The following is a 24,026-nucleotide window of genomic DNA, read 5'->3' as shown; positions in this document are numbered from 1 at the left end:
CCAAATGGTGCCTGTACAGTCTGGGTGGAATTTGTGTCATAGGCAATGCTTGATCATGTAGCATGAGGAACTCAGCCAGAAAAACGGCAAGAGCAGCTTTTGCAGCCTCTGGGAGGATTTGGCTTCAGGAACACCCTATCAGAATGAAATGGACAGAACTGCAGATCAGATGAGAGGGCCTCCAATTCAGAACCTGTCTAGCAGATGTGATAAACACCACGAAAACGGTTTTAAGGGTAAGTAATTTTAGCTCACAAGTACCCAGTAGCTCAAAAAGAGGAATCATATGTGCAGTTAACCCCCAATTTAAATCCCAGGTAGAGAACCAGTGCACTTTAGGAGGACTCAGAAGTGCAACCCCTTGCAAAAAATGCTTGAAATGTGAATGGGAAAAAAGAGAGGAACAGGGAAAGGGTTAGGAGGCCCTGAAGGGTCAGCCAGATTCAAACTTGTGGGAAAGGGTTTCCTGGTTTCATGTGATCATCATTAATATTCAATACCCTGTGAGGTTTAGCCAACAGGGTAAATGGGGAAAACCTCCTGTGGAAAAAGGCGTGCTTGTTTGGGCAAGGTTTCCTCCTCCTCCTCCTCCTCCTCCTCCTCCTCTGACAAGTCCCATGATTCCAGCCCTCAGAATCTATGGAATTCCTCACAGGCTGAGCACTCTTTGTGGCTCACTCAAGAAGCACCAACATTTGCACTGACACTTGCAGGAGACCATGGGATTAGCAGGTCAGTGTGGGCTGCTCAACACACAGTGCTAGTTAACACCTGTAGAAAGCTTTGCAAACTATTTCCCACTCTTACTGTTTAGCTCAACAGGACATGGGTTATCTGAGGATTGCTTCTCCCTCGAACAAGCCATGCTGCCTGGACTCCGACAACATGACAAGCAGCTCACAGGCGGGGAATTAGGCAATCGTACCCAGCATGCACTGGCACATGCTATTAGGGCTGTGCACAGACCCCCCTGATTTGCTTTAGATCCCAATTCAGAAGGTCTCAATAGGGGCCTCAGACCGATTCAGACCTGTTTTGATTCACTTCGGATCCAAATCCGAATCGAGATTCAGATTTCTGAATTATTCAGATTTCTCATTTCCCCATACATTTGGATTGGGGAAAAAACCCACCTATAACTTTTTCAATTTTCAGGATACAAACTTGAAATTTGAAGACCTTATAGAAGCTGTAAAGATGCTCATGTCTGCCAAATTCCAGACAGATTGGTGCAGTAGTATTTGTGCAATCAACTGGTAAAATTTGCTTTTTTCAGGGAAAAACGGAGGAAGGGGTTGGGAAGGTGGGAAGGATTGGAACAAACACACTAAAAGATACCTGAGAGAGCGCCTTCTCCCCTACCAACCTGCCTGGTCACTGAGGTCATCCGAGGGTCTGCTCCTGGTGGTTTCACATAGATCCATCCTCCGATTGGAGTCCACCAGGGGAAGAGCCTTCAGCGTGGTGGCTCCCCTCCTGTGGAATTCCCTGCCTCTGAAGTTCAGGCAGGCACCAACTTTGTACTCCTTTCGGCGCCTCCTGAAAACATTATTCCAGGAAGCCTTTCCTTAATGCCCAGCCATGAGTCACTGTATTTGCTTCTTTTAAAATCTGTTTTAAGTGTTTTATTCTGTTTTTATTTTCATTTTATCTTGTACACCGCTCCAAAATTTTCAATGGGGAGCGGTATATAAATATTGTAAATAAATAAATAATAAAGGCTAACAACTAGATCTTTTTTTAATATGTAAGTTTTGTATTTTTTTAAAAAAGACAAGCAAAAAGAGAAATAGAGGCAAGAGATAACAATGAGAGAAGGAGGAAGGCTCAAGAAAGATCCAAGTACCAACACCCCCAAACACACACTCCTACCAAGGCAGCCCCAAATACTCTATTCCTACAAAATCTAACCCATAATAAGCGAGGAACAAGGAAGTTTGATCTCCTGATTGTCCTTTAGACAGCCTCCACCATTGTGATTGGAGGCTGCTAGAGAAAATTGGGAGATTTCAGAAGGATTGGGAGACGAAGCTTCATTTAACAGCCAATTTCCCCCTCCAAACTCCTCCTCCCTTCAAATGTTGCAAGCACAGACAGGCTGTGTGCGTTTTAAAAAAGGTCCAAATCAATTTAGACCATGCCGATTTGCTTTGGACCGATTCGGATCTGTTTTGATTTGCTTTGAATCTGTTTTGAAGCCCTCTGAATCACCCTGATTTGCCTTGGATTCGGGATTCAGATCTGCAGCGATGCACAGCCCTACATGCTATGGCTTAAACAAGCCACAGTGATCATGCGGACTGGGCCAGTGTGTGAAGCTACTATCTGGATATAGTCTAATTTCATATAGTGTACTTCTCATTTGGCTTCTCTTCTGATACAATGTATTCAGATAGAGATACCCAAGTACAAAACACATCTGCACCAATTAAGACAAGCGCATGCAGGAACAGCTGCATTCCTTTTTTTTAAACACATGCAAGAAATGATAAAGAACAGACTCTTGCTTTCATTTATTATAAGGAGCAACACAACTATTTCTATTCATGAGTGCTCTTCATAACGAAGGAGAGTTCCCTTCAAGTGAGAATCTGATCTAAATTTTGTGTGTGTGTAAAGTAGGTTATCAGATTTGGGATGATGAGGAATACGAGAGCCATAAAAAAGAGAGAAGTTATATAGCGGTGCAAATCTCATGCTGAGTGAGTCAAGGGATGAATGTCTCTCTCACTTTAATCTCATTGTAGCATCTGAAGCCTGGCTCTTCTCTCAAGGTACAGGTACCCTACTGAGATGTGCTTAACACATCCATAGGTAAACACTCCACCAAAGGTTAAGACTGAGCACTATGGCAGCCTTACTCCTTGGCAATGCTAAAATATTTTATCTACAATTTTACTATAAGTGCAGGCTCATGGCCAATCGGAATGCAAAGCGGGCAGCTGTCAGATTATTCCTCAGAAGAAGTGATGGCCTTCTGAATGAGAGACAGAAGGTATTACTACTTCAATTACCTATTTTAATTAATAGAAATTCAGCGGGCAGTTTCAAACAGCAGAATGAGAACTAATTGCTGCAGTCCCCGTAAGGAAGTACAACAAGGGAAACAGGAACCATTAATTTTTTAATTATTAAAAGAACGGCACTGGCTGCCTGTCAGCTACTGAGCCACATACAAGGTTATGCTGTTATCCTACAAAGCCCTAAACAACTTGGGACCACGATACCTAGCAGACCGCCTTCCCTTACGACAACTACGATCCTCAGAGGAGGCCCTACTGGCCATTCTGAGATGAACGGAATGCCGCCATGAAGAACCGCGGTGGTGGGCCTTCTCTGTGGCGGCACCCATCCTCTGGAAGACCCTCCCTTGTGCAGTTTGGGAGGCGGAAGACATAATATATTTTAAACGTCTCCTGAAGACATACCTTTTTACACAGGCTTTCCCTGGTCTTTAATGTAGCTGGTTTTATAGTGCCCTTTAAACTTTTGTTTTAAATTTATACTTGTATTTTATGGTTTTTAATTGTGCACTGCCCAGAAAGCTTTGGCTGATGGGCAGTATAAAAATGTAATCAATCAATCAATCATTAATTTCACATATTAAATTAGAAACAAGTACAAGTTGTGATGCTACTTGTACTATACCAATAATATACTGTCCTAAAATAATTGGAACTAATATTTAAACATCGTTAAACCTCCCACTGAACTGATGTCATGTAGATGCTCAATAATAAGTCCCATTAAATTAGCACTAGCATTGGATATAACCTCATGTTCTCGTCTAAAAGCAACATGGAACTTATACTCAACACATATGAAATTTGAAAAATACATATTTTGTTTCTGACACTAGCTGGGAATTGCATTGTGTTATTGGTTATACACTATGATGGGCTCCATAACAACAGTGTAGTTTTCCTGGTCTTAAAATGTACAGAAAGGATCCCCAACCATTTTGCGCTGGTAGGCACATTTGGAATTTTGAGGGAGTGACATGGGTGCTCTCACAAAATGGCAGCCATGGGCGGCTTGCCCATTCATAAAATGGCTGCCATCATGAACATGGCCAATCACAAAACACTCATTTCCCAAGTAATGAACCGCCCAGAGAGCTTCGGCTATTGGGAAGTATAAAAATGAAATAAATAAATAAATAAATAAATAAGACTAAAACAAATATCTTTTGAACCCAAATAAAGATGGTGCTGGATGGCATCACTTTGCTTTGCAGCATGCTAGGCTCCCAGAAAGTTTTATTTATTTATTTACAAAAACCTTAAGAAATTCAATAAAAATCAGGAGCTGCAGGGCGTCTGATGGGTGCTAAGATATAGGCCCAGCCCAATCTGTATTGCCCCCAGAAGCAAAAGCTTCTGGGGCTACCTCCCATATTTCCTCTTGCCCACAAGACTCCAGGTGAGTGGTAGAGCATGCTGGGATGGGGGCAGCTGCTCCAGAAAGCCCCACCAGTCACTCTTCCTCTGCGGCAAACAGAATGAGAGTGGCGGGCAAGACTCTCAGAGCACCCTATGGAGGTGGTGGCAGCAGATCCTTTGCCCCCGGGGTGGGGAGAAGGGCACAATTTGGTGCTCCTCCCACTCTATTGCTTGATGCAGCTGCCTGAGGCTGCATAATGGAAGGGCTGGCCATGCCCAGAGAGGTTGCAGGCACATTGGTGCCCATGGCCACCATATTGGGGACCCTGGATGTACAGTCTAAAGAACTAAATCAAAGGGAAATAAAACAACAACAACAAAAACACAGAAAGGTTTTATAGCAGGGGTGGGCAACTTCTGGCTCTCACAATGTTGTTGCACGGCAATTTCCATTATCCCTTACCATTGGCTATGCGGGCTATGGCTGATGGGAGTTGCAGTCTAACAAGTTCTGGAAGGTCACAAATTGCTCACCCCTGCTTTGTAGAAGGTTTGTGTAAGAGCAGTAAATGGAATTAACATGTTTTCGATCTGGTTGACACAACTAGCAGAATGAAGTGGCAGAGCAGACTGTACTCTATCAGACTGCAGGCAGGAGATGCCATTTTTAATGCTCCTCTACCTAGATAAACTCCCTGCAAGTTGAAAAAACAAATTTCCTGAATTATTATTTTCTATACTGGCTGATTCATATTTTAATGTTTGTTTTTTAATTCTAAAAGTTTTATTAGAATTTCATATTATATTAGCTTTTCCCAACAAATTGCCCTCCTGATGTTTTGGACTACAACTTTTAGTATTCCTAACCATTGGCCATACTGGCTGGGGCTCATGGAAGACATATCTGGAGGACACCTGGAGGACACCAAGTTGGGAAAGGCTGCATTATATCACAATATCATGTCATATTACTGTATTTTTATGTTGCTGTTATGAACCTTGGATGGCCAATGTCCAGAAAGATGGCTTATAAATATCTGAAAGAGATTAAATTCAAAGAAAGCATAGTACACAATGAAAAAAGGTTCTAGCCCAGCTCAGCCACCTATTGCAAGCAGGGATTTTTTTTCTACTTAGGAAAACCTTCAAAAAACTGATTTCCTTATTAGCAGTCTAAAACAATCTAAATTTTAAAGAGTTTAAGAATGTTGTTTTTTTCATATTGGAGAGCAATCCGAGGGTCCCTGTCGAAGCGTCCCAGGGACTACAGGATTATCTGGATTCGCCCTTCTGAGGTCAGAGACAGAGCTCTTTACTTGGAAGCAGGAGTTGAAGATCTGCCTCTCCTCCCACATTCCTTCACAGGTGGTGCAGAAAGAACTGCGCCGGTTGGCCCCCAAGGTCAGGAAAGCGATGTTGGAGGAGGAAAGAGGGAGGAGACCAGAGAGACCAGGATACACATTATCTTGAGCTTCTTCTATCCTCCTTCCCTCCCCCTCCAAACATCCTTGCTAGAAGGGCTAAAAAGCCTGTTTAACGACGTCTGCAAGGTGGGAGGGTGACTAGTTGAAGATCGCCCCTCCCGCCCCGCTTTGGTTGATTGGATTCCTCTGAGTTCGGGGGCTTCCAGTCACCTGGGGCGCAATCGATAGGATCGCAGTCTATTTGTAAGCTGCTTTGAGATTTGTTATAAAGAGCAGTATATAAATGTAATAATTTTTTTAAAAAATGGTCCATGCTACCAATTCATAACTTTTTCACTTCATTCTACTGTATGCATGGACCAGGCTGGGCTAATATTTAAGTGCAACATTATCTTATTTCTATAAATTTTACTTTCTCTCTGCAGAGAATTTGAATGCATCCATTATAACCAATATTAAACAAAGCATAACAAAAACGTCACTCCAGTGTTAGCAGTTTAACTTGACCATCCACACTATTAGATGAGTGCTTGAGGATCCCTGATAACCCTATTTTACATGAATGATATTGTCTCATTTTATGTTACCTTTTCAACTTTGACAGGTAAGGAATTCATAAGAAATAGAAACTAAGATATAAAAAAATAAGAGAGGACTTTATCAAACCCTGCATGGCCTATGATCCTATACTCAAATAATTATATATATTGGGCAGGATCTAGCAGGCTGAGACTGTACTGAATGCTACATAACTGTGTTAATCCTTAATATTTATATTCTGTAACTGTTTTCAGAGGTTACTAGATTGCAGTCATTCTCTGTGAAATTTGTTTTAAATACATATGCATGTCTTTATATATACATATGTGTGTGTGTGTGTGTGTGTGTGTGTGTGTGTGTGTGTAGACTTCATGCACATTTCAAAACTCCATACCATAGTTCAATCCAAATCTTTTTTGGGCTGACAAGAATAGCTAAGACCTAGAGCTAAATCGTCTAAATTAGTATTATGTTCTCTAGTTTATTAGGGTTTTAAGGACTCCAAATAGAGATAGTTATATTTTCTTCACCATTTTTTCTTCTTAAATTATTCCCGAACCAGCTTTTTAGGCTGGAACAAATCAACAGCAATTCAAAGAACAAAGCTTATACTTTACAAAGAGGATTACGAAGTGCGCAAAACAAAATTATTACCAGCCATCATATCAGCTATTCAGTAACATACTGGATGATTCCTCCACTTATAGGTCCTATAAAATGGAAACATTAAGATCCACCTACAGTACAGGGCACTGCAAAGCACTTTACATACAAAAAATGTGGTAGAATGCTATGCTACTGAAATCTCCATGAACAATTCAGGTGTATTCCTGGATCCAAATTGTGGCAGTTCTCAATACCAAAACAGGTCACTGACCATAAAAGAGTATAACTGTACCTGACATATTCTGATGGACTGATCCAATACCGTCTTGGTATCAGTGACATAATCTGGGCATGGTAGCACAGCATGTTCAAAATGGGCTTGCATCAGAAGATGGGTTTTTGTGTGTGAACTGTCAAAGGAATGTGAATTGACTTCAACGGGGACATGTTTGGCCAGTTCACTGTTCATTTGATCTTCATTGTGTCGTACTGGGAGGTCTGCATATTCTTCAGCGTCCTTAATAAAAACAAACAAACAGAGAGAGAATTTTAGTGCAGAAAACATAAAGTCTGGGATGGAGATTTTAATTTTTGCCCCCTGCACCTCAGAACAGCCATTGCTCCCTCCAATAAACCAGTCATCGGAGTTGAGGGAACTTTTGGAGTGGGAGCTGAAGTTCTGGAAGCAAAAAATGGCAAAATCCTGCATGTGTTCTAAAGCTTTCCTGCCTGGAGCGTGAGAAAGAGGAGGGCTCACTGGTGATCCCCTCCACAAGCACAGCACCACTTGCGGAAGACTGGATTGTGCTTCCAGTATTTTAATATATTTGCATTTGCCACTAAAGCAAGCAGGCTCTTTCTATCAAGATGTTAGGATGAGACTTCGGAAATTTGAAATACAGATATTCCAAGTGAAATAATCTCACAATTGCGAATCTGTTCAAATTAAAGTTAACATAGACATGGTTAGTATTCTTTCTTGAACCGTAGATCTGTGGCACAACCCTGCTATATTACCCATAAATCCTTATGGATGAAATGTTCACACAGATAAGCTTCCCTGCCCCTACTTTGCTCCAAACAGAAGCTCTGAATAAGAGGCAATACAACTCTGGTGACATTGTTGAAATATGGCAGGGTTTTTTATTACTTGTATTCACTCTGTAATATAGAAATAAAATCTATTTATCTTTGAAAAATGTCATGCTCTTTGAGCAGGTCCCTCCCCTGCTCTACCACTAAAAATTAGACTTACTGAAGACAACTGCGAACTAATCCTTGATGTCTCTGCCAGATCTCTTGTGAAAACTGTGGTCATTTATTTTCTGAACCTAAAGGTCACCGCCATTTTAAGCCCTATAGAATTCTGCATGTTTGCTTCACTCTTATTTAACTCACATCCTTTTAAAGATATTTTGAGGAATATTTACCAAGGAGATTTTTCTTCTTCTTCTACCCAATACGGCCTAGCAGCTACAACCAGCAGACAGCTTGGGGCTGGAGAAGGGGAGGGTCAACAGAGTGGCTGCAGCTTAACTGGTATTTCTAGAAAAGGAAAACAGCCGTACTTTCTCTCCCCCTCTCCCCCTGCCCCAAACACAACCTGTTTTATTTACTTCCAAAACACTCCTCTTGTTTCAAACAACTTGCCTACTTCATTTCCTGTGTGTGATGGATGACTGTAAGTGAAGTTCATTTTCTTATCTGCATCATGTAAGTAATTAAAGGAAATTGAGAATGGGCACTGGAGCTTTTATGCATCTGGGAATGAAGCTGAATGGAGGGCACCAAGGTCAGCAGAGTCCATTATATTTTTATGTGAGAGGCCGGTCTGTCTGCCCTGTCCCTGTTTGTTTAGTGTAGGCAGGACAGACTACTAACAGCAAATCTGTGCTTCTGATTTGCCCAGCTGTCCTTGAATAAAGACATCTCCCATTGCAAATGTTAAATGACAGTGATTGACAACCCTATGATGAACTCTGCTTGTAACCCCCTGCTACTGTTTTCAGATTGCACAAAGGCGGACAGAATAAAGAAACATCCTTCATAATCAAATCAAATAGGTCCTGCTGTTCTCTCAATATTTTCCATTTTCGTTTCCCTTTTCAGTATAGACCTCACTCTGCTCTGCAAATGCTGTAGATGCGGTAATGCCAATCAATGTACAGAAATATCTTGCACTGCATTTTTGGTTTCTTATATTTATTTCCAAAAGAAGTTGCATAACACTACCGAAGCGTTGCTTTCAAAAATGGTAGCATGAAGTTGCTTTGTGTCCAATGTGCTGCTTCCTCATTAAGTAAAGAGTAGCATTGGTTTGGAAGGTTGATAATAGCTGACTGCAACATTTTATTTTTATTTGTTTATTTATTGCATTTTTTATACTGCCCAACAGCTGAAGCTGAGATCCCCAGAAATTCCTTAATAAAACTGATTCCAAGTTATAACCATGCACACATATGTGGGAGAGCCAGTATGTTGTAATGCTTAGAGCCTTGGGCTGGTATTTGGGAGATCTGGGTTCTAGTCCCGAGTCAGCTATGAAGCTTGGTGGGTGACTCAGCCTAACCTACCCCACAGGGCTGTTGCTGTGAGGGTAAATGAGAGGAGGAAGACCATGTAAACCACCCCGGGTTCCTTGCTAGAGGAAAAAAGGCAGGATATAAATGTAATATGATGATGATATACTAGAAATTTATTTATTAATTACAATTATAACCCGCCTTTCTGCCAAAAATGGTGCTCAGCAAGCTTCAATCATGCTTACAGTTAAAATGTAGAAAAACAGACTTATTGAGGTACAACATAAGAAAACATGGGGCAGTATCCAACACTGCCGGTACACTTACATACTCTATTGATGTAATACTGGCATAAGCGACCTTTAGCAGTACATCAATAGTGTAAGCTGGCATGATGGGTTTCCCCGGAGAACACATTGTGCCAGCTTATGCTATTGACATTCCACCAGAGATCACTTATGCTAGCAGTAAATAGCATGATTTGGACCAGCATTGTTGGATACTGTTCATGGCTTATTATCCTGGTTCATAGCCTGGAAAAAAGTCAGTGTTAAGTTAACTTAAATAATTAGTATCACACGTAGGCTGTGTTTGATTTATTTCACCAAGATTCTTCATCTGTTTAAGTGATTATTTTAACATAAAATTACTTAAAATGAAGAATCCAATGCAGATTTAGATTGCATACTAGTTCCTATAGTATTTAAAGTAACATAATATTGAATAGCAGGCTACGGTCACAGTCCTGTATATAAATGTCTGGGAATAAGCCCCACTAAATACAGACTTACTTCCAAGTAAGTATGCAGAGGGTTACAGTGTAAGGCTGCACTGTTATGCAGAATAGCTAGGGAAAAAGCCCAATGAACTCAGTAGCACTTCTAAGCAAATATGCATTGGACTGGGCTGTGAGTAAAAGATGTGGGATAGCATGAACGATGGCGGTGACAAAAGGAAGCCTTATTTATGTTAAAACTTAAGTTCAACCATGAGAACTAGCAAAGCCTTTAAAGTTAATGAATTCTAGGCTTCTCGGACAAAGCTGATTAATTTGTAACACTAAGGGTCTTAAACCAAACCAAATTAGCGTCTCACATTCCTGGAGCTTGTTTTCACTACTGAAGGTGCAAGTGTCCCTTTATCATGAGAAGAGCGCAATGAAAGAAGACTGCAGCTTTCACCTAGAGACTGTTTAGATTGGCCAACTCTAGAGGTGTGTAAATTTAGGATCAGGTCTTTACTTTAAAACTCTGCCAGTGAAGAAAAGGAGCCTATGAACATATCAAACTGGTATATTGTTGTTCATGAAAGAGTGTTGCTATCAGTAATATTTAGGGTTCCAAAGCTACCTAATGGATGTCCAATTTTCCAATGGAAGCCTATTTTTTCTTCTCTTTTTCTTTATGCCCATTTATTTATTGTTATTGCATTTATATCCCACTTTTTTTCCTCCAAGGAACCCAAAGCGGCATGCATAATCCTCCACCCCCTCTCCATTTTATCCTCACAACAACAACAACAACACTGTAAGGTGGGTTGGGCTGAGAGTCTGTGACTGGCCTAAAGTCACCCAGTGAGCTTCCATGGCTGAGTGGGAACTAGAATCTGGATCTCCTGACTCCCAGTCCAACACTTTAGCCGCTACACCACCTTGGCTCTCATGACAGGTGAATAGAATTTTATGGATACCCTTACTATAGAACCCCACAGTTTCACATCCCGCTCCATTTCTGCACCATAGGTCCTATGTTTTCTTTGTTTTGACTATTGCGATGCTTCAACAACCAAGAGACAAAAAGCAGGTAATATAACGCCAAGTCACCCTGGAGAGTCACTCCCGATAGATGATTGGGTAAGTGGCGTGGCTTCTTTCGCCCTGAGACCCCCAGCCTGCATGTATCCCAGTGTCCTTTGCATGGCAAACTGCCTTGTCTCATCATCCCTGATCCCATCCTATTCTGATTGTTATCCCTTTTCTGAGCATTTACTTCATTTGCCACCCTTTTTATTGGTCCCTTGGAAGTGTGCAAATAGGGTCATATTCCCTCCCCCCCCCCCCCCCCGGTCTTTTGCAAAAGTGCAGATTTGGCTGTCTGCTATGTGTACTCTCACTGTCAATTCCTTGTATGTTACAGCTGCCAAAGAGCATTCAAAAGTAAAAAACAACAAAACTGACAAGGTAAGGTTGCATACAGGTTAATCTGCTCACACTTTTGAATGATGGTGTGTGTTTGTGTGTAAAATAATACTAAGAGGAAGTAGGAACCTATTTGCATAATTCAGAAGCACCTTAAAACAAAACAAATGAAAATGAAGTAAGTGCTCTAAACAGGAGTATCCCAAGCAGGGCAGGGACAATTAACTCCCACTTGGCAATGTCAACCTGTCACAATTAAGCCTTGAATTTACATCTGTCAGGGTCCTCCCCAATTTCAACACTTCCCCGAGTCTCCAGGAAGTCCAGAAATGGGGGTTATTGGCTCCCCCCATTTTCACGGCTCTTTCTCAGAGCAGTTGCTGCATTTGCGCAAATTTCCCCTTCACTTATTTTAAACTTGCCCTAACTACCTCTCCACTTATTGCCCAGCTTTTACATTTGTGCAAATTTCCCCTCCATTTACTGCCCAGCCATTAAATCTGTGCAAATATTCCCAATACATTTTGTTTAACCAAAAGCACAGCACGTTAAGAAAGGAGTCCTGAGGAGGCATGTCTCTAGCAACTTATAGCTTCTTAGATGCTGGAATAATCACTTCTAGTTGTAGCCTTCTGCAGTCCATAGCAGCAGAGATGTCTAGGTGAACTAGATTAGCCTTGGGACTGCAAAGCTAGCCACACACCCCTTTTTGTGCCTCTTACCTTAACTGAATACAAAAAGAAGTGGGAGGAGCTAGCCACAGGCATATGTTTAGGAGGAGTGTACAAGCCATGTTGGGTTGGTTAATCCTTTACTAAACCACGCTGCTACTGACAATCTATCAGGTTTTCGCCAGCTTGCCATGGTTTGGTTCCCTCTTCATCCTCTCACCTGCTCTTGGAATGCATCCCAGGGGCCTTTGTGACACAACTCATCTATACTCCTGCTGTGATCTCTCCCCCCCACCCACCATGCCTTCTGATGCACCTGAGTTGACATTTATATGCCATATCTTTGAAGTGGAGGTGCGGGGGGTGGGTGGGACTTACCTTAGGACAAGGTAGCTGAGGATTTTATTTATTTTCTTTAACACTTAACCCACCCACCCCCAAAAAAACCCCTCCTTGGCTGCTAATCTGTAGCCCATTCCTCTTCCTAGCATAGCTATGCCTGTATGCATGATTGACTTATCTCTGGGTAAACACATGTGTACCTAATTCAGAACCATGGCAATTTGGGATGGGCTCTCCCCTCCTATTCTCATGCCAAAATACCCCCCGCCCCCATGGGAAATGGTTAATCCCTCGTATATCCTTCCCACCTAAAGAATTGTTTGGGTAAATTAGTTATACTAGAATTAAAAAACAAGAATGCAGGACTACTGGTGCAAAACTGCAATGCTGGCTTGTACCATCTAACAATATAGAAGCACTACTACCTATAGCGGCTTTGCTAGCTGACATACCTCATGTACCACCTGCTGATATATCATTCACAGCTAAGCACTCATCTGCGCCTCTAGTATTTGTGTATACAAATACAATACTTTCTGCTGCATCAGCAATACTCAGAAATGCTCCTCCCCACTCTACCAAAAATCAGGAAAGAATTGGGAAAGATTTCAATGCTCTTGGAGATGCTGAAAGCATGATGTCTAAGCCAATCACATCTGTTGGAGAGTCAGGTCATAAGGGTGTTATGAAACCAGCTTCCAAATTAATCAAGCATAGTACAAAAGACAATACCTTTGAACATTTCCATTAAAACGGCCAACACTGTTATACGTAGAACTTGGTTCAACTTTCCCAACATAGTAAAATTGTTTTCAAAGAGTACTCAAATGCTCCCCCCATTGCAAAAGAATGTGGGGGTATTTACAGGAATGAGACAATTCAGAAGCATCTGGAACAATCCTATCATAGTGAAAACATTGAAGTATTCCGCCTGTCGACCCTACAGGTTTCCTATATGGGAAAAGCAATACTTCTCTCTCTTTTTATTTTAGAGTAGCCCTTCACCAACCTGGTGCTCTCCAAATGTGTTGGACTACAACTCCCATTATTGCAAGTCAGTATGTCAGGTATCCTGGGACTTGTAATCTCAAACATCTGGAGGACAGCAGGTTGGGAAATGCTGTTCCATATTCTTACCAAATACGGGGTCTGTCCAATACTTTTCTCAAACACACATCTCCCATATAGCAACACGACTGATGACAAAAGGGGCACTATTCATTACAGACCTAGAACCAGAGCATGTGCCAGAGACCTTCAAAGAGCCAAAGTTTTTTTTTCTTAAAATGTGTTTATATAAAATATACTGTTCACTCCCCACAATACATCATCTCATCAAAGTGACAGAGGAACCAAAAAGGTTTAGTTTGGCTGTCTTTCAAATAAGATTAGTTTGCAATCCTACACTACTTGGGAGTAAACCCTAGTGAATTCATTGGCACTGATCTCTGAGAAGTCAAGTGTAAACCAACCTTCCCCAGCCTGGTGCTCCCCAGATATGCTGCACTGAAACTCCCATGTTATGTGTTATGGGGAAGGCAAAGACCATTTTCATCATTAGTTTTAAAATAATCTTTACGCATGAAAGTATTAGGTGCTAGCTCTGACTTTGATCTCACACTGCTGAACATGTAAGAAAAATCCTCTATGTTAGTCTCCAACACTGTATATCTGATATTCAATAAACTGAAAACCTATGCCATGTGTTGAAAACTAATTTTGACATCTGAAGAACTGTCTGGATTAGGTATTCAAGATTCATCCCTTGTCGCTTCATTTGGCTTAAGACAGTCTATTTAAAGTGATGCATCTCTTTTGGAGTTCCTTGATGGATCACATATCTTAATGCTGGAAAACATCATACTTTAGAACAGATGTGGGCAGGAAATAGATCTATCCTGATGTTTTGGACATAAACTCTCAGCATTCTTGATCACTGACCATGCTGGTAGGACCTTTTATGAGTTGAACTCCAAAACATCTGAAGATTTACATTCTGCCTGCCATTGCTCTAGAACAGCATTCTCCAACCTGCTGCCCATCAGATGTGTTGGCTTGCAACTCTCAACATGAGGAGATGCTCTAAAAAAAAGAGAGAGAAGTAGGTGGCCCTAAGTTGTTTGTCATCAGTTTTCCACAACCCCACAGTCACCATTGCATATCATATTCTCCATCCTGTCCTCATGGTTTATCTGCTTTGGGAGAATGAGAATTTCACTTGTACTTTCTGCCTCCTTAAAAAGGCTGTGGCGTTAAGGCTTGTGAGTCTTAACACCCAATTTCCCTGCTTTTTGGTGCTTGGTTGAAAGCTCTAGAGCCTTAACGTTGTTTTGTAAAACTATCTCTGCATTTGTTTTTAAATGATCAACTATACTTTAAGAGTTTAATCATCTCACTTACAGGATTTAAAAAAACCAACCCAAACAGCATACATTTGTTAATTTTGCTCTTTCTACCATTAAAATATCCACCACAAACTCCTGTACAAAAAGAATACATTCATATTACCATTCAACTCTTGCACAGTGTACTAAGTGTGAGGCTGATTTAAAAGCCTATAGATATGTGTACCAGTGAGCAGATGGAATTAAGTCAAGCTCAGATTTATAAGAAGCAAACAAATGAAGCATAAGAAAATGCCTCTATTACAGTGGCGTCTAACAGTAATGCTGTAGTTAAAATTAGCTCTCTATTAGTTATTCTTTTCACAACTTTCTATTTATAGGAGTTTATTCCTAGTTCATACAAAAGTTTGCTTTCCAGTCCCTGCTTTATAGGATACATGGTTTTTAAAGTTTTGGAATCATATAAATGAATTTTTGTTTGTTCTGGCAGATATTCAAGCACACTGAGGACAGCCCTCAACCGGGGGCAGACATGAGTGTGCCATCTATTTGTAAGGGGGTTATGGGACAAATGTGGAATGTCATGTGCTTTCGCCTGCTCTGAATATACAGGGCAATGTGCTTTTTGTACCTTCAGGGGGACGTAAGGTTTTTTTGCATGATCAGTCAAAGCATGCACCAACTCATTTGACCATTACCATTTGAGGGAAAACTCTCAATTCAGTTCTCCCCTCCAGGCATTGTAGGGAGACAGTAATATATTATTTGAAAGCAATATTTCCCTACCCTCCTATTTTAAACCCCCATTAATTCCAGTGATTTAATCTCTAAGTCTCGAATAGTATATCTAGTTGTCTGTATTACTTTAATACCCACACAAAAAAGTAGCATTAGTTAGATTAGGCTACGTAATGGAAACTTGTCAAGAGACTTAATATTGGCAAGGTTTAAACTGTAGGTGGAGTAAACTGTGAGAATGAGTGGTGGAATAGTGAGAGTGAAAACAAGGCAGCCATATAAGAAGTGCCAACAGTAACTGTATGGAACACTGATACACTAGTCAAAGGCTTGTCTGGTTTGATGGGTGGGGGGAAGTGGAGGGGAAGGAATGAACAGTCCCTGTTTTCCCCCAAACCTGTTTTTGTAGGTCTCTTTCTCTATTCCACACCCTCTCACTCTTCACTGGGAATATTGCTTCAGGCAGAAGACAGGCCTACTTTTCTAAAACTTGGCCCTCTTCATAATCCCCCAAATTAAATATTGCTTCCAGCCACTGGGAAGAACTATTTGTCTCCTTCCTGCAAAGAAGCATTGTTCATGGTGGGGAAAGTAGCATTCTTGTGTACAATTCTGCTTGTGGTTTCTGGCCTTCAATACATTCATAGCAGAATGACTTACAGAAGTTAAGCTGGTCCAGTTCATTATTTGGAAATACAAGTGGCTGAAAATTGTTCAATATGATCCACCTTCCTTGCTAGAAAGGAGCTCCTATATGAAATGGTCTCTCACCAAGGAATTTGTGGCACATGGTCCCCTGTTATATAGGTAAAATGTTAGTCCCACTTAATTGAATTCTCACATGCTGCCCCAAATCTGTATCTTTTTGTATTTGTGGCACTTCTCCCTCTGACAAACATACAAATCCATGTCTGAAGATAGAATTTCTAGTAATATACATAGTAACACCACGGTGTACACATACAGACGCACCAGGAGAGCAGCTGGAGGTCTGCTTTTTAGTTGCATGTTATGTCACCGGAAGCTACTCCTTCAGCCAGTTGCCTGTGTCATAAGATGCACCATACAAACAAAAACGTTACCTACTTTAGCACGTTAAATGTATGTTTTAACATCATGCCTCCATTAACATAAAATATATATGGAGAGGAACGTTCTTGAGAAGTACACTCGTGTATAGTAAAACAACTCCACGGCTATTTAAAACCCCCGAGGGGTTGTTTAGCTTTCAACTTCACTTCTTACCTAACTGTGTGCACTGCAAACGAAGGATAGCATTTGTAATTATCAAGGGATCAGGAATAAGTGACCTTTCCCAGTGTGAAAGAGCACTGGAAGGTCAGACTTTGTTAAAAGCAAGGCAGACTGATCAGAAGTTCAGAGTTCTTCTGGGGTGTGAGCTTAAATTGCCATGGCGTAACAAACATTTCACCACAGCAAAACTAGCATATAGTACAAACACAGTATAAAGCATTGTTGATGAGTGCAAGGGGACAGAGGGGAAGAAGAGGGAACAGATGACTTCAACATTTAATAGAGAATCAACAACAGGATCTGCAATTAAGTGTGCCCTTCTTCACAAACATTTCACAGAAATTAGTTCCACTGCCACAATGTAGACTACTAAATAACAGTCTATACATGTTAAAAATATATTTTTTAAATAGTGTGAACAACTCCTATGAGAACAAACTTCGTAGAAAAAAAGTCCAAGAATAATTCACTGAAATTAATTTTAGAATTTCCTGGCAAGTCTTTGAAAAACCTTTATATGACAAAACCTATAACTGTATCAGTTCCTCACATATAACTAAACTCTTTCAAGATATTAAATACTCCACTCAACTTCCTACAATTGTCCTACAAACTACTGTTGGGTTTACTAATGTTCTGAGTCAATTTAAGATTCTGCAGTAATATTAGCACAGGTTATAACGTCCTGATGTCTAAATGCAGCCCTGCTATTGGACCACAATACATTGCATTATATGGATGATTCAGTACCTTTTTAATATTATGAATGAAATGCACTGTAAGCATCTGGAAGAAAGTTTCTGGATAAGAATCAACAAAAGATGCCTCATGCAGACAAGGCAGTTGCAGCCATTACCCATGATAGCTAAATTGAATCTCTATGTTCACAGGCAGTATATTTCTGAGTACCAGATGCTAGGAACAATTCGTCCTAAAGATTATCAACATGGGGGAAAGTGTACAGACAATATGGAATCCTCACCCAATGCAGCCTTTCTCCTTGCATTTGAGTAGAAAACTGGAATTTTCACTGATGTAACATGTGCAACGTGGGTGTAACATCATGGGATGGAAAAGACTGTAAGAATGTTTGCCTTTATTTAATCCACGTAACTTCAAGATTATTATACATTGAGAAAGTGTTAAGAGGCACTTAAAAAGTCTCTGGGTTTTATGGTCTAAACCTAGTTATCATGAGAAAAATAAGTTTAACTTACTGCAGTTCCATTAGGACATCTGCCCATGTTTTAAAGATTAATAGACTGTTTTGGCATAGTTTGTATGAGCTGCTGACAGTAATAAAGCAGTGCCAGCAGATTTGCTTAGCAGCTGCCCAGAAGGAAACAATTGGTCATTTTTTTTTGTTTTAGGCTTTGAACTAACAGCAACATTCTATACCTGTCTACTCAGAACTAAGTCTCACTGAATTCAATCATGCTTACTCTCATGTAAGTCGGTGTAGCATTGCGACCAGAATGTCTTAAGTTGCAATGGAGCAGACTAGAGCATGCATGTGTCCAAATGAAGAACACAACTTATTTGGCCTCTGTATAGTGTCAGAGAAATGTTTCAAAGTACTCAGATACAGGATGGAAACACCCTAACTCCCAATATTGCAAATTGGCATTATACACAGCACATTTTTAGTTTTCCACTAGCATCATGTTGTACACATTCATCCCAATGAATTTTACTTTGCTCATCTGGGGTAGCAGCCTCTGTCTATACAGCTTTATATCCACAGATTTTTGGGCAGGCATGTCATAGAGTTCAGTGAAATTTGGGTGGAAATTGCTGATATAGTTTATTCAGAGTTCTTGAAGAAAGCAACCCTCCATTGGTTTGGTGAAGTTCAGAGCAGTGATTTAAGTATTATTAAGGTTTCCCTGCCCTATAATAGCCTATGACAGCAACCGCTGGCAAAGTTATATGGCCCAGGCTCAGTGTTGCCAATACTACGATGGTTGCAAAGATATTCTAGTTGTCTCTGTGTGCAATGACTATTCCTTTAGTTATATAAGTTTGGGAATGTGAAAAAGAAAACATAAACATGGGCAAATCTTCACAGGAAAGGATAGTCTTACAGCTTGTTAAAAAATCATGTCAAAATCCTTACACATCTACAAAAGAAAAGAAAGAACTGTCATATTTATGGAAAACCTGGACTGTCCATTTTTTTTTAAGTCTAATTAATAAGTAAGCAGTACTGATGAAGGTCTAGATTCAAAGAGCCACCCTAGGATCACTCCATGTGTGTGGACTTCCTTTGAACAACAGAATCCATGACATACCTTATCACAAAAGTCTTCTGAAAATCTTAATTTCAAAAGCAGTTTGTCATGTGCAATTCGGAGGCTGCTATCTGAGAAAATCAAGTGGAAGCAACTTAAACAAGGTGCCCCTGCCCATTTGGAAACAATTCTCCCACACGTGCGGGAAACCCTCCAGAATGGCTATTCAAGGGGCAGGAAAGCCCTGCTGTGTGCACAGAGTTCTGCTCATGCTATTCTTGATCTATTCAAACAGATTTTAGCAGAATGTCTCATCCTGACCATGAATAGGACCCAATACTGTACAAGGGAAGCCTAATGGTGAGTTAGTTGGTTGGGTAGCAGATAGGGTCATGATGGAGTTGCAGGCCCTTTCATAGCTCAGAGCATACTCTGACCAGGTCTGGAACTCAACTGAAGCCTTTTATCCCCCTTGGACCAGACTGCTCCTTCTTTCTGAAGAGTGGAGAGTCTTATGGACCTCTGGTCTGGAGCCTAGCATTCCACTTTCAGCCTTGGTCCTTGTCTGCACTGAGGAGTGGGCACTAGAGAATGTGAAAACCCCCCCAGTGTAAAAGGGGGGGAGCAAGCTTCTCAGAGAAATCTGGCCCAGTCCCTGGGGGTCTCAATCAGGGGGTTGGCTCAAAGGGTTCTGGGTGCTGATCTCTGACCTCCATGGCTTTCACTGCTAGTTCTCCTGAGACAGCTGGTTCCTCCTGCTCTGTGTCAATGCTGTGGCTGCTGCTGGGGCCATTACATAGACTACGACTGATAAACACTGATGTTTTTAATACTAAACTTTATAAAACCATACCCATTTAAAATGAGCCAGTAATTTGGCTCATTGTTTGGGGGACCATAAAACAAAGTAATGCTGTAAATGGACAATATCAGCAGTTGGTGATTTCTCAGAAATTGGGTTAAACTTTTAAGGAAAAAAACAATCCCCTGCAAGTAGAGAAGAAGTCTTGAAACATTTAATTAGCTTGATGTAGGTGTTTGTTGGAGTTGCTATCAGTAAAGTATGTTTCCATGGAGCCATGACCTCTAAATAAATGCTGTCACATATGTCCTTGAGGGGTGGGGTGGTATCTTTACTTGGAGTGGAAAATGGGCAATTTAACTTGTCAATTTTGTAATAGGACTAACATTACCCACATTTGATAACACCTGTAAGCTCTCTACTTCTACTCAGCTTATGTTTCTATATGCCACTTGTAAAAACATCTAACTATGAAGTCATGCTTGGCCAGGAATGATAGAGGAAGATAACTGAAGAGAGATACTTTTGCTGTGATTCAAACTTGCAAGAACTTCTATTAAAAACAACAAAGAAAAATAGAGATTTTCAGTACCAGATGTCTTGGAAGATCCCATTTGGATTTGAGCTACTTAAATTTGCAATCATGTATTTATACATCTAACAGAGCTTCTGTTTCCCCTAGAATCTGAAAATTAACTAGCTTTGTAGCATCTTCCTTGATCTGCCACCCGTGCCCTGAGGATTAGAGACTCCACCTGAGCTTGTTTTACAAGCATAAGAGAAAAAATTAATCTCTGCTGGCAGCGATCCCACTGGGATACTGATGAATAATGATATCCCTCTCTTGCTGCCCTCTCAGTCCACTAGAAAAGCCACTCTAACCCAGCAACGTGGAAAATGCTGAAACCATTCCAGCTGTGGATTAGCAGGCAGTCAAGCATCCATCTGCTCTGTGCAAAGCAAGAGAAGGCGAGCCTGCATTCTTATAGCTCACATAGTGTTCACCACTAACAGCTTTTCAAACCAACTAAATAATAAAAGAATCTTTTACCAAAGAATTAAGAAACTTAATCTATTTCCCATACCCACATAGTATTTACAACATCACTACTCTAAATTCATAATCTATTAGACAAAGAGAGTGAACCATCTTCTAACTTCGTGGACCAGATAGCTCAAGGAGTGCTTACGTTCTGCGCATTGTCCCAGCTATTAGAAACAGGAGAAATAAAATAGATGACATCTAAAACGTATCCAATTTTATTTGATTTGTCTAAGGGCTGATGCTAAGCACACTTATTTGGGAGTAAATACTCACAAAGAACAATTGGGTAACTTCCACATAAACATGTCTGGGGCCATGTTATTGTTTACTGAGAGGAAACAAGACATAAACACATTTGAGTCTGATCCATTCTCTGCCAACATCCATATTTCAATTTTTGCTCTTCAAATTTTTGTGATAAGATTGTCAATGGACTGTGGTTTGTTTGTGTTACATCAATTCTCTCCCATGATATGTACTCTCCCCATCCCAAACTAGAATTATTGCTGTTATTTATTAAGCACTTAGAATATCCCCAAGCACTGTGTGAAGAGATGAGATGGATTCCTGCCTTGTAATCTAATACACAATACAGAAAAGGAAGGAAGGGTTAGGAAAATACATAAATACTCTTCCATAACGAAGTTACGTGATAATCAGGTGGTCTGTTAGTCTTACTTAAAAAAGTGAGAAGCTGGAAACTGAACTACAATCACTCATGAGGTCGCACACTCCATGCAGGAAGGTTTATTTATATATATATATATATATATATATATATATATATATATATATATATATATATACACACATACACACACACACACACACACACACACACACACACACACACAAGTATATATACAATTATACTTCTCTGAAAAGTATTTTTTTCAAATTTTCTAATTCAGTGGAGGAGCACATGTTTTGCATGCAGAAGGTCACAGGTTCAATTCCTGGTATCTCTAGGTAGGGCTGGAAAAAACCCTGCCTGAAACCCTGGAGAGCTATTGCTGCCAGTCAGTGTCAGCAATTATGGGCTACATGGTCCAGGGATCTGACTCTGTGTAAGGCAGCTTCCTACGTTACTAAAACCTGGTATCTGTATCTTAAAACTGACATATCAACACAGATGATTTGGGAAGACTGATTTAGAATACATTTTTATATTACGGAGAAAACTATTTCAGTAGCAATATTTGCAAAATAGTTTCTAAAGTTGGGAAACTTACTACGTACGTGTAATTTGGATGTGCTTTTTTCATGTGTGTAACTAAGGCAGGTACATAAAGTGATAGGTCAATATGTGATGTCATACCACAACTCTAACCATTTCCCAGAGGATGCAGGAAGACAACAGTGGCAGGAGTGAAGTGGAATACAGAGCAGTAAATGGCTGCCACTGCTTAGCAGCACTGAGATGGAGGGAGCAACTCTTCCTTAATGTTGGACATGGTAGAGCAGGAGTGGAGAAACCTACAGCCCAGCTTTGATGGCTATTTACTGCTTTCTACCCAGCTTCACTGGTGTCTTTTGAAGGAAAAAAAAGAGATCCAAAAAAAATTAATGTTGAGAGGTTCAGCGCTTTGTTTTTGTGTTCACTGTTCTATTGGAGAACAATTGTATCAGCTACTGTAATCACACAAAAAAAAGCATTGTGAAGATGAAGTAAAACACTGGCTATGAAGAGCTCAAAGTGTCCAGATAAGTGATGTTCAACCTCCTTTTAACTGTGGGCCACATTGGCACTGGGCTGGGGGGGCCACATGCCAAAACAGCACAGTCCAAAACACACAGGACCAACCCACTGCTGACATGCCTCTACTTGTTTGTCTAGAAACTTCAATTAGTACAGAATATGGAGCATGAGATCTAACTGGGACCACAGGTAATGAACATATTAATATTGTTCTTTCTTTTCTTTTTTTGCCTTCATTGGCACCTGGTCTCTTTCTGGACTCAATGTAAAGTGTTGGTTTTGACAAATAAAGCCCCGTATGCCTTGGAAACACAGTATCTAAAGTATGGCTGGGCAACTTGGGGCTCATCCCTATGCTGACTAGGGATGTTTGGAGTTGTAGGCCAGAACATCTGGATCACATCTTCCCATTTGTATTTCCCAAGTCTTAAAGATCATCTATGGAGATCCTTCTCCATGTGCTCTCTATCAATTTGAAATATGGATGGTGGCTAGGAGAGAGGGAGCCTTTTCAGGGGTATCTCCTCCTGCTCCTCCCTCCTTGTTTTGGTATGGTCTCCCTAGGGGAGCTTCCCTGGTGCCTACATCAATGCCTGTTTGGAGTACCATTTTATATTCTCACAGGTTTAACATTAATATTTTTTAAAAAACCCAAATGCCTAATATTTATATTGTTTGTTTTCTCTGATGGTGACTGGAATGTCACCCTCCCCAGTGAGTTTGTTTTTAGTACTCTGTGACTCTGTTCAGACAGCATGCTAAGCCATGGTTAGGCTGCTAATCCTTTTGCAGCAAATGGTTAGTGAGCGTGTTTAAACTGTGTTTATATAGCCACCATGGCTAGGAATGGTTCACATGACATGCTGAGTCATGGTTCACACAACACACCAAGCCATAACGTTTGGCTCAAAATGCTTAACCATCATGGCTTAGTGTGTCATCTGAACTGGGTCCATGCGATTAGAGACAAGATTATAACTATCAATATGTTCTTATTGTTTTAGTGGATTTTAATGTCTGTATTGTTGTACTACTTGGATTGTTTAAAAATTGTTTTGAACTGGGTAATTGTATAACATGCAGAGGATTCAAGTTATGGGGCATCAAACAAATTTGAACCTATGCATACACTATGGTCAACATCTGAGGCCATCTTCCAAGGAAGGTTCAAGAGAGAAGGTCTTTTTGGTCGTTGCCCCCCCCAATTATATGGAACACTCTTCCCAGTGAGGTCAGCCTGGCACCAATATTATCAACTTTTCAACACCAGGTAAAGGCCTTCCTCCAC

At 40.6% G+C, this 24,026-nt stretch overlaps 1 protein-coding gene across 1 annotated transcript in view; it reads right to left on the bottom strand.

The window, feature by feature from the left end:
* The window catches only part of ASCC3 (activating signal cointegrator 1 complex subunit 3), a 255,779-nt gene that overhangs the window by 18,290 nt on the left and 213,463 nt on the right, over window positions 1-24,026 (bottom strand). The window contains exon 37 of the mRNA XM_063124851.1: window positions 7,245-7,469. Coding sequence (XP_062980921.1) covers window positions 7,245-7,469 — 225 coding nt within the window. The remainder of the gene's footprint in view (window positions 1-7,244; window positions 7,470-24,026) is intronic.

This window comes from Elgaria multicarinata, chromosome 4, assembly GCF_023053635.1.
Source record: "Elgaria multicarinata webbii isolate HBS135686 ecotype San Diego chromosome 4, rElgMul1.1.pri, whole genome shotgun sequence".
NCBI classification, from domain to species: Eukaryota; Metazoa; Chordata; class Lepidosauria; order Squamata; family Anguidae; genus Elgaria; species Elgaria multicarinata.
Note: the sequence above shows the minus strand (reverse complement) of the source record. Positions and strands in the feature narration are given on the sequence as shown.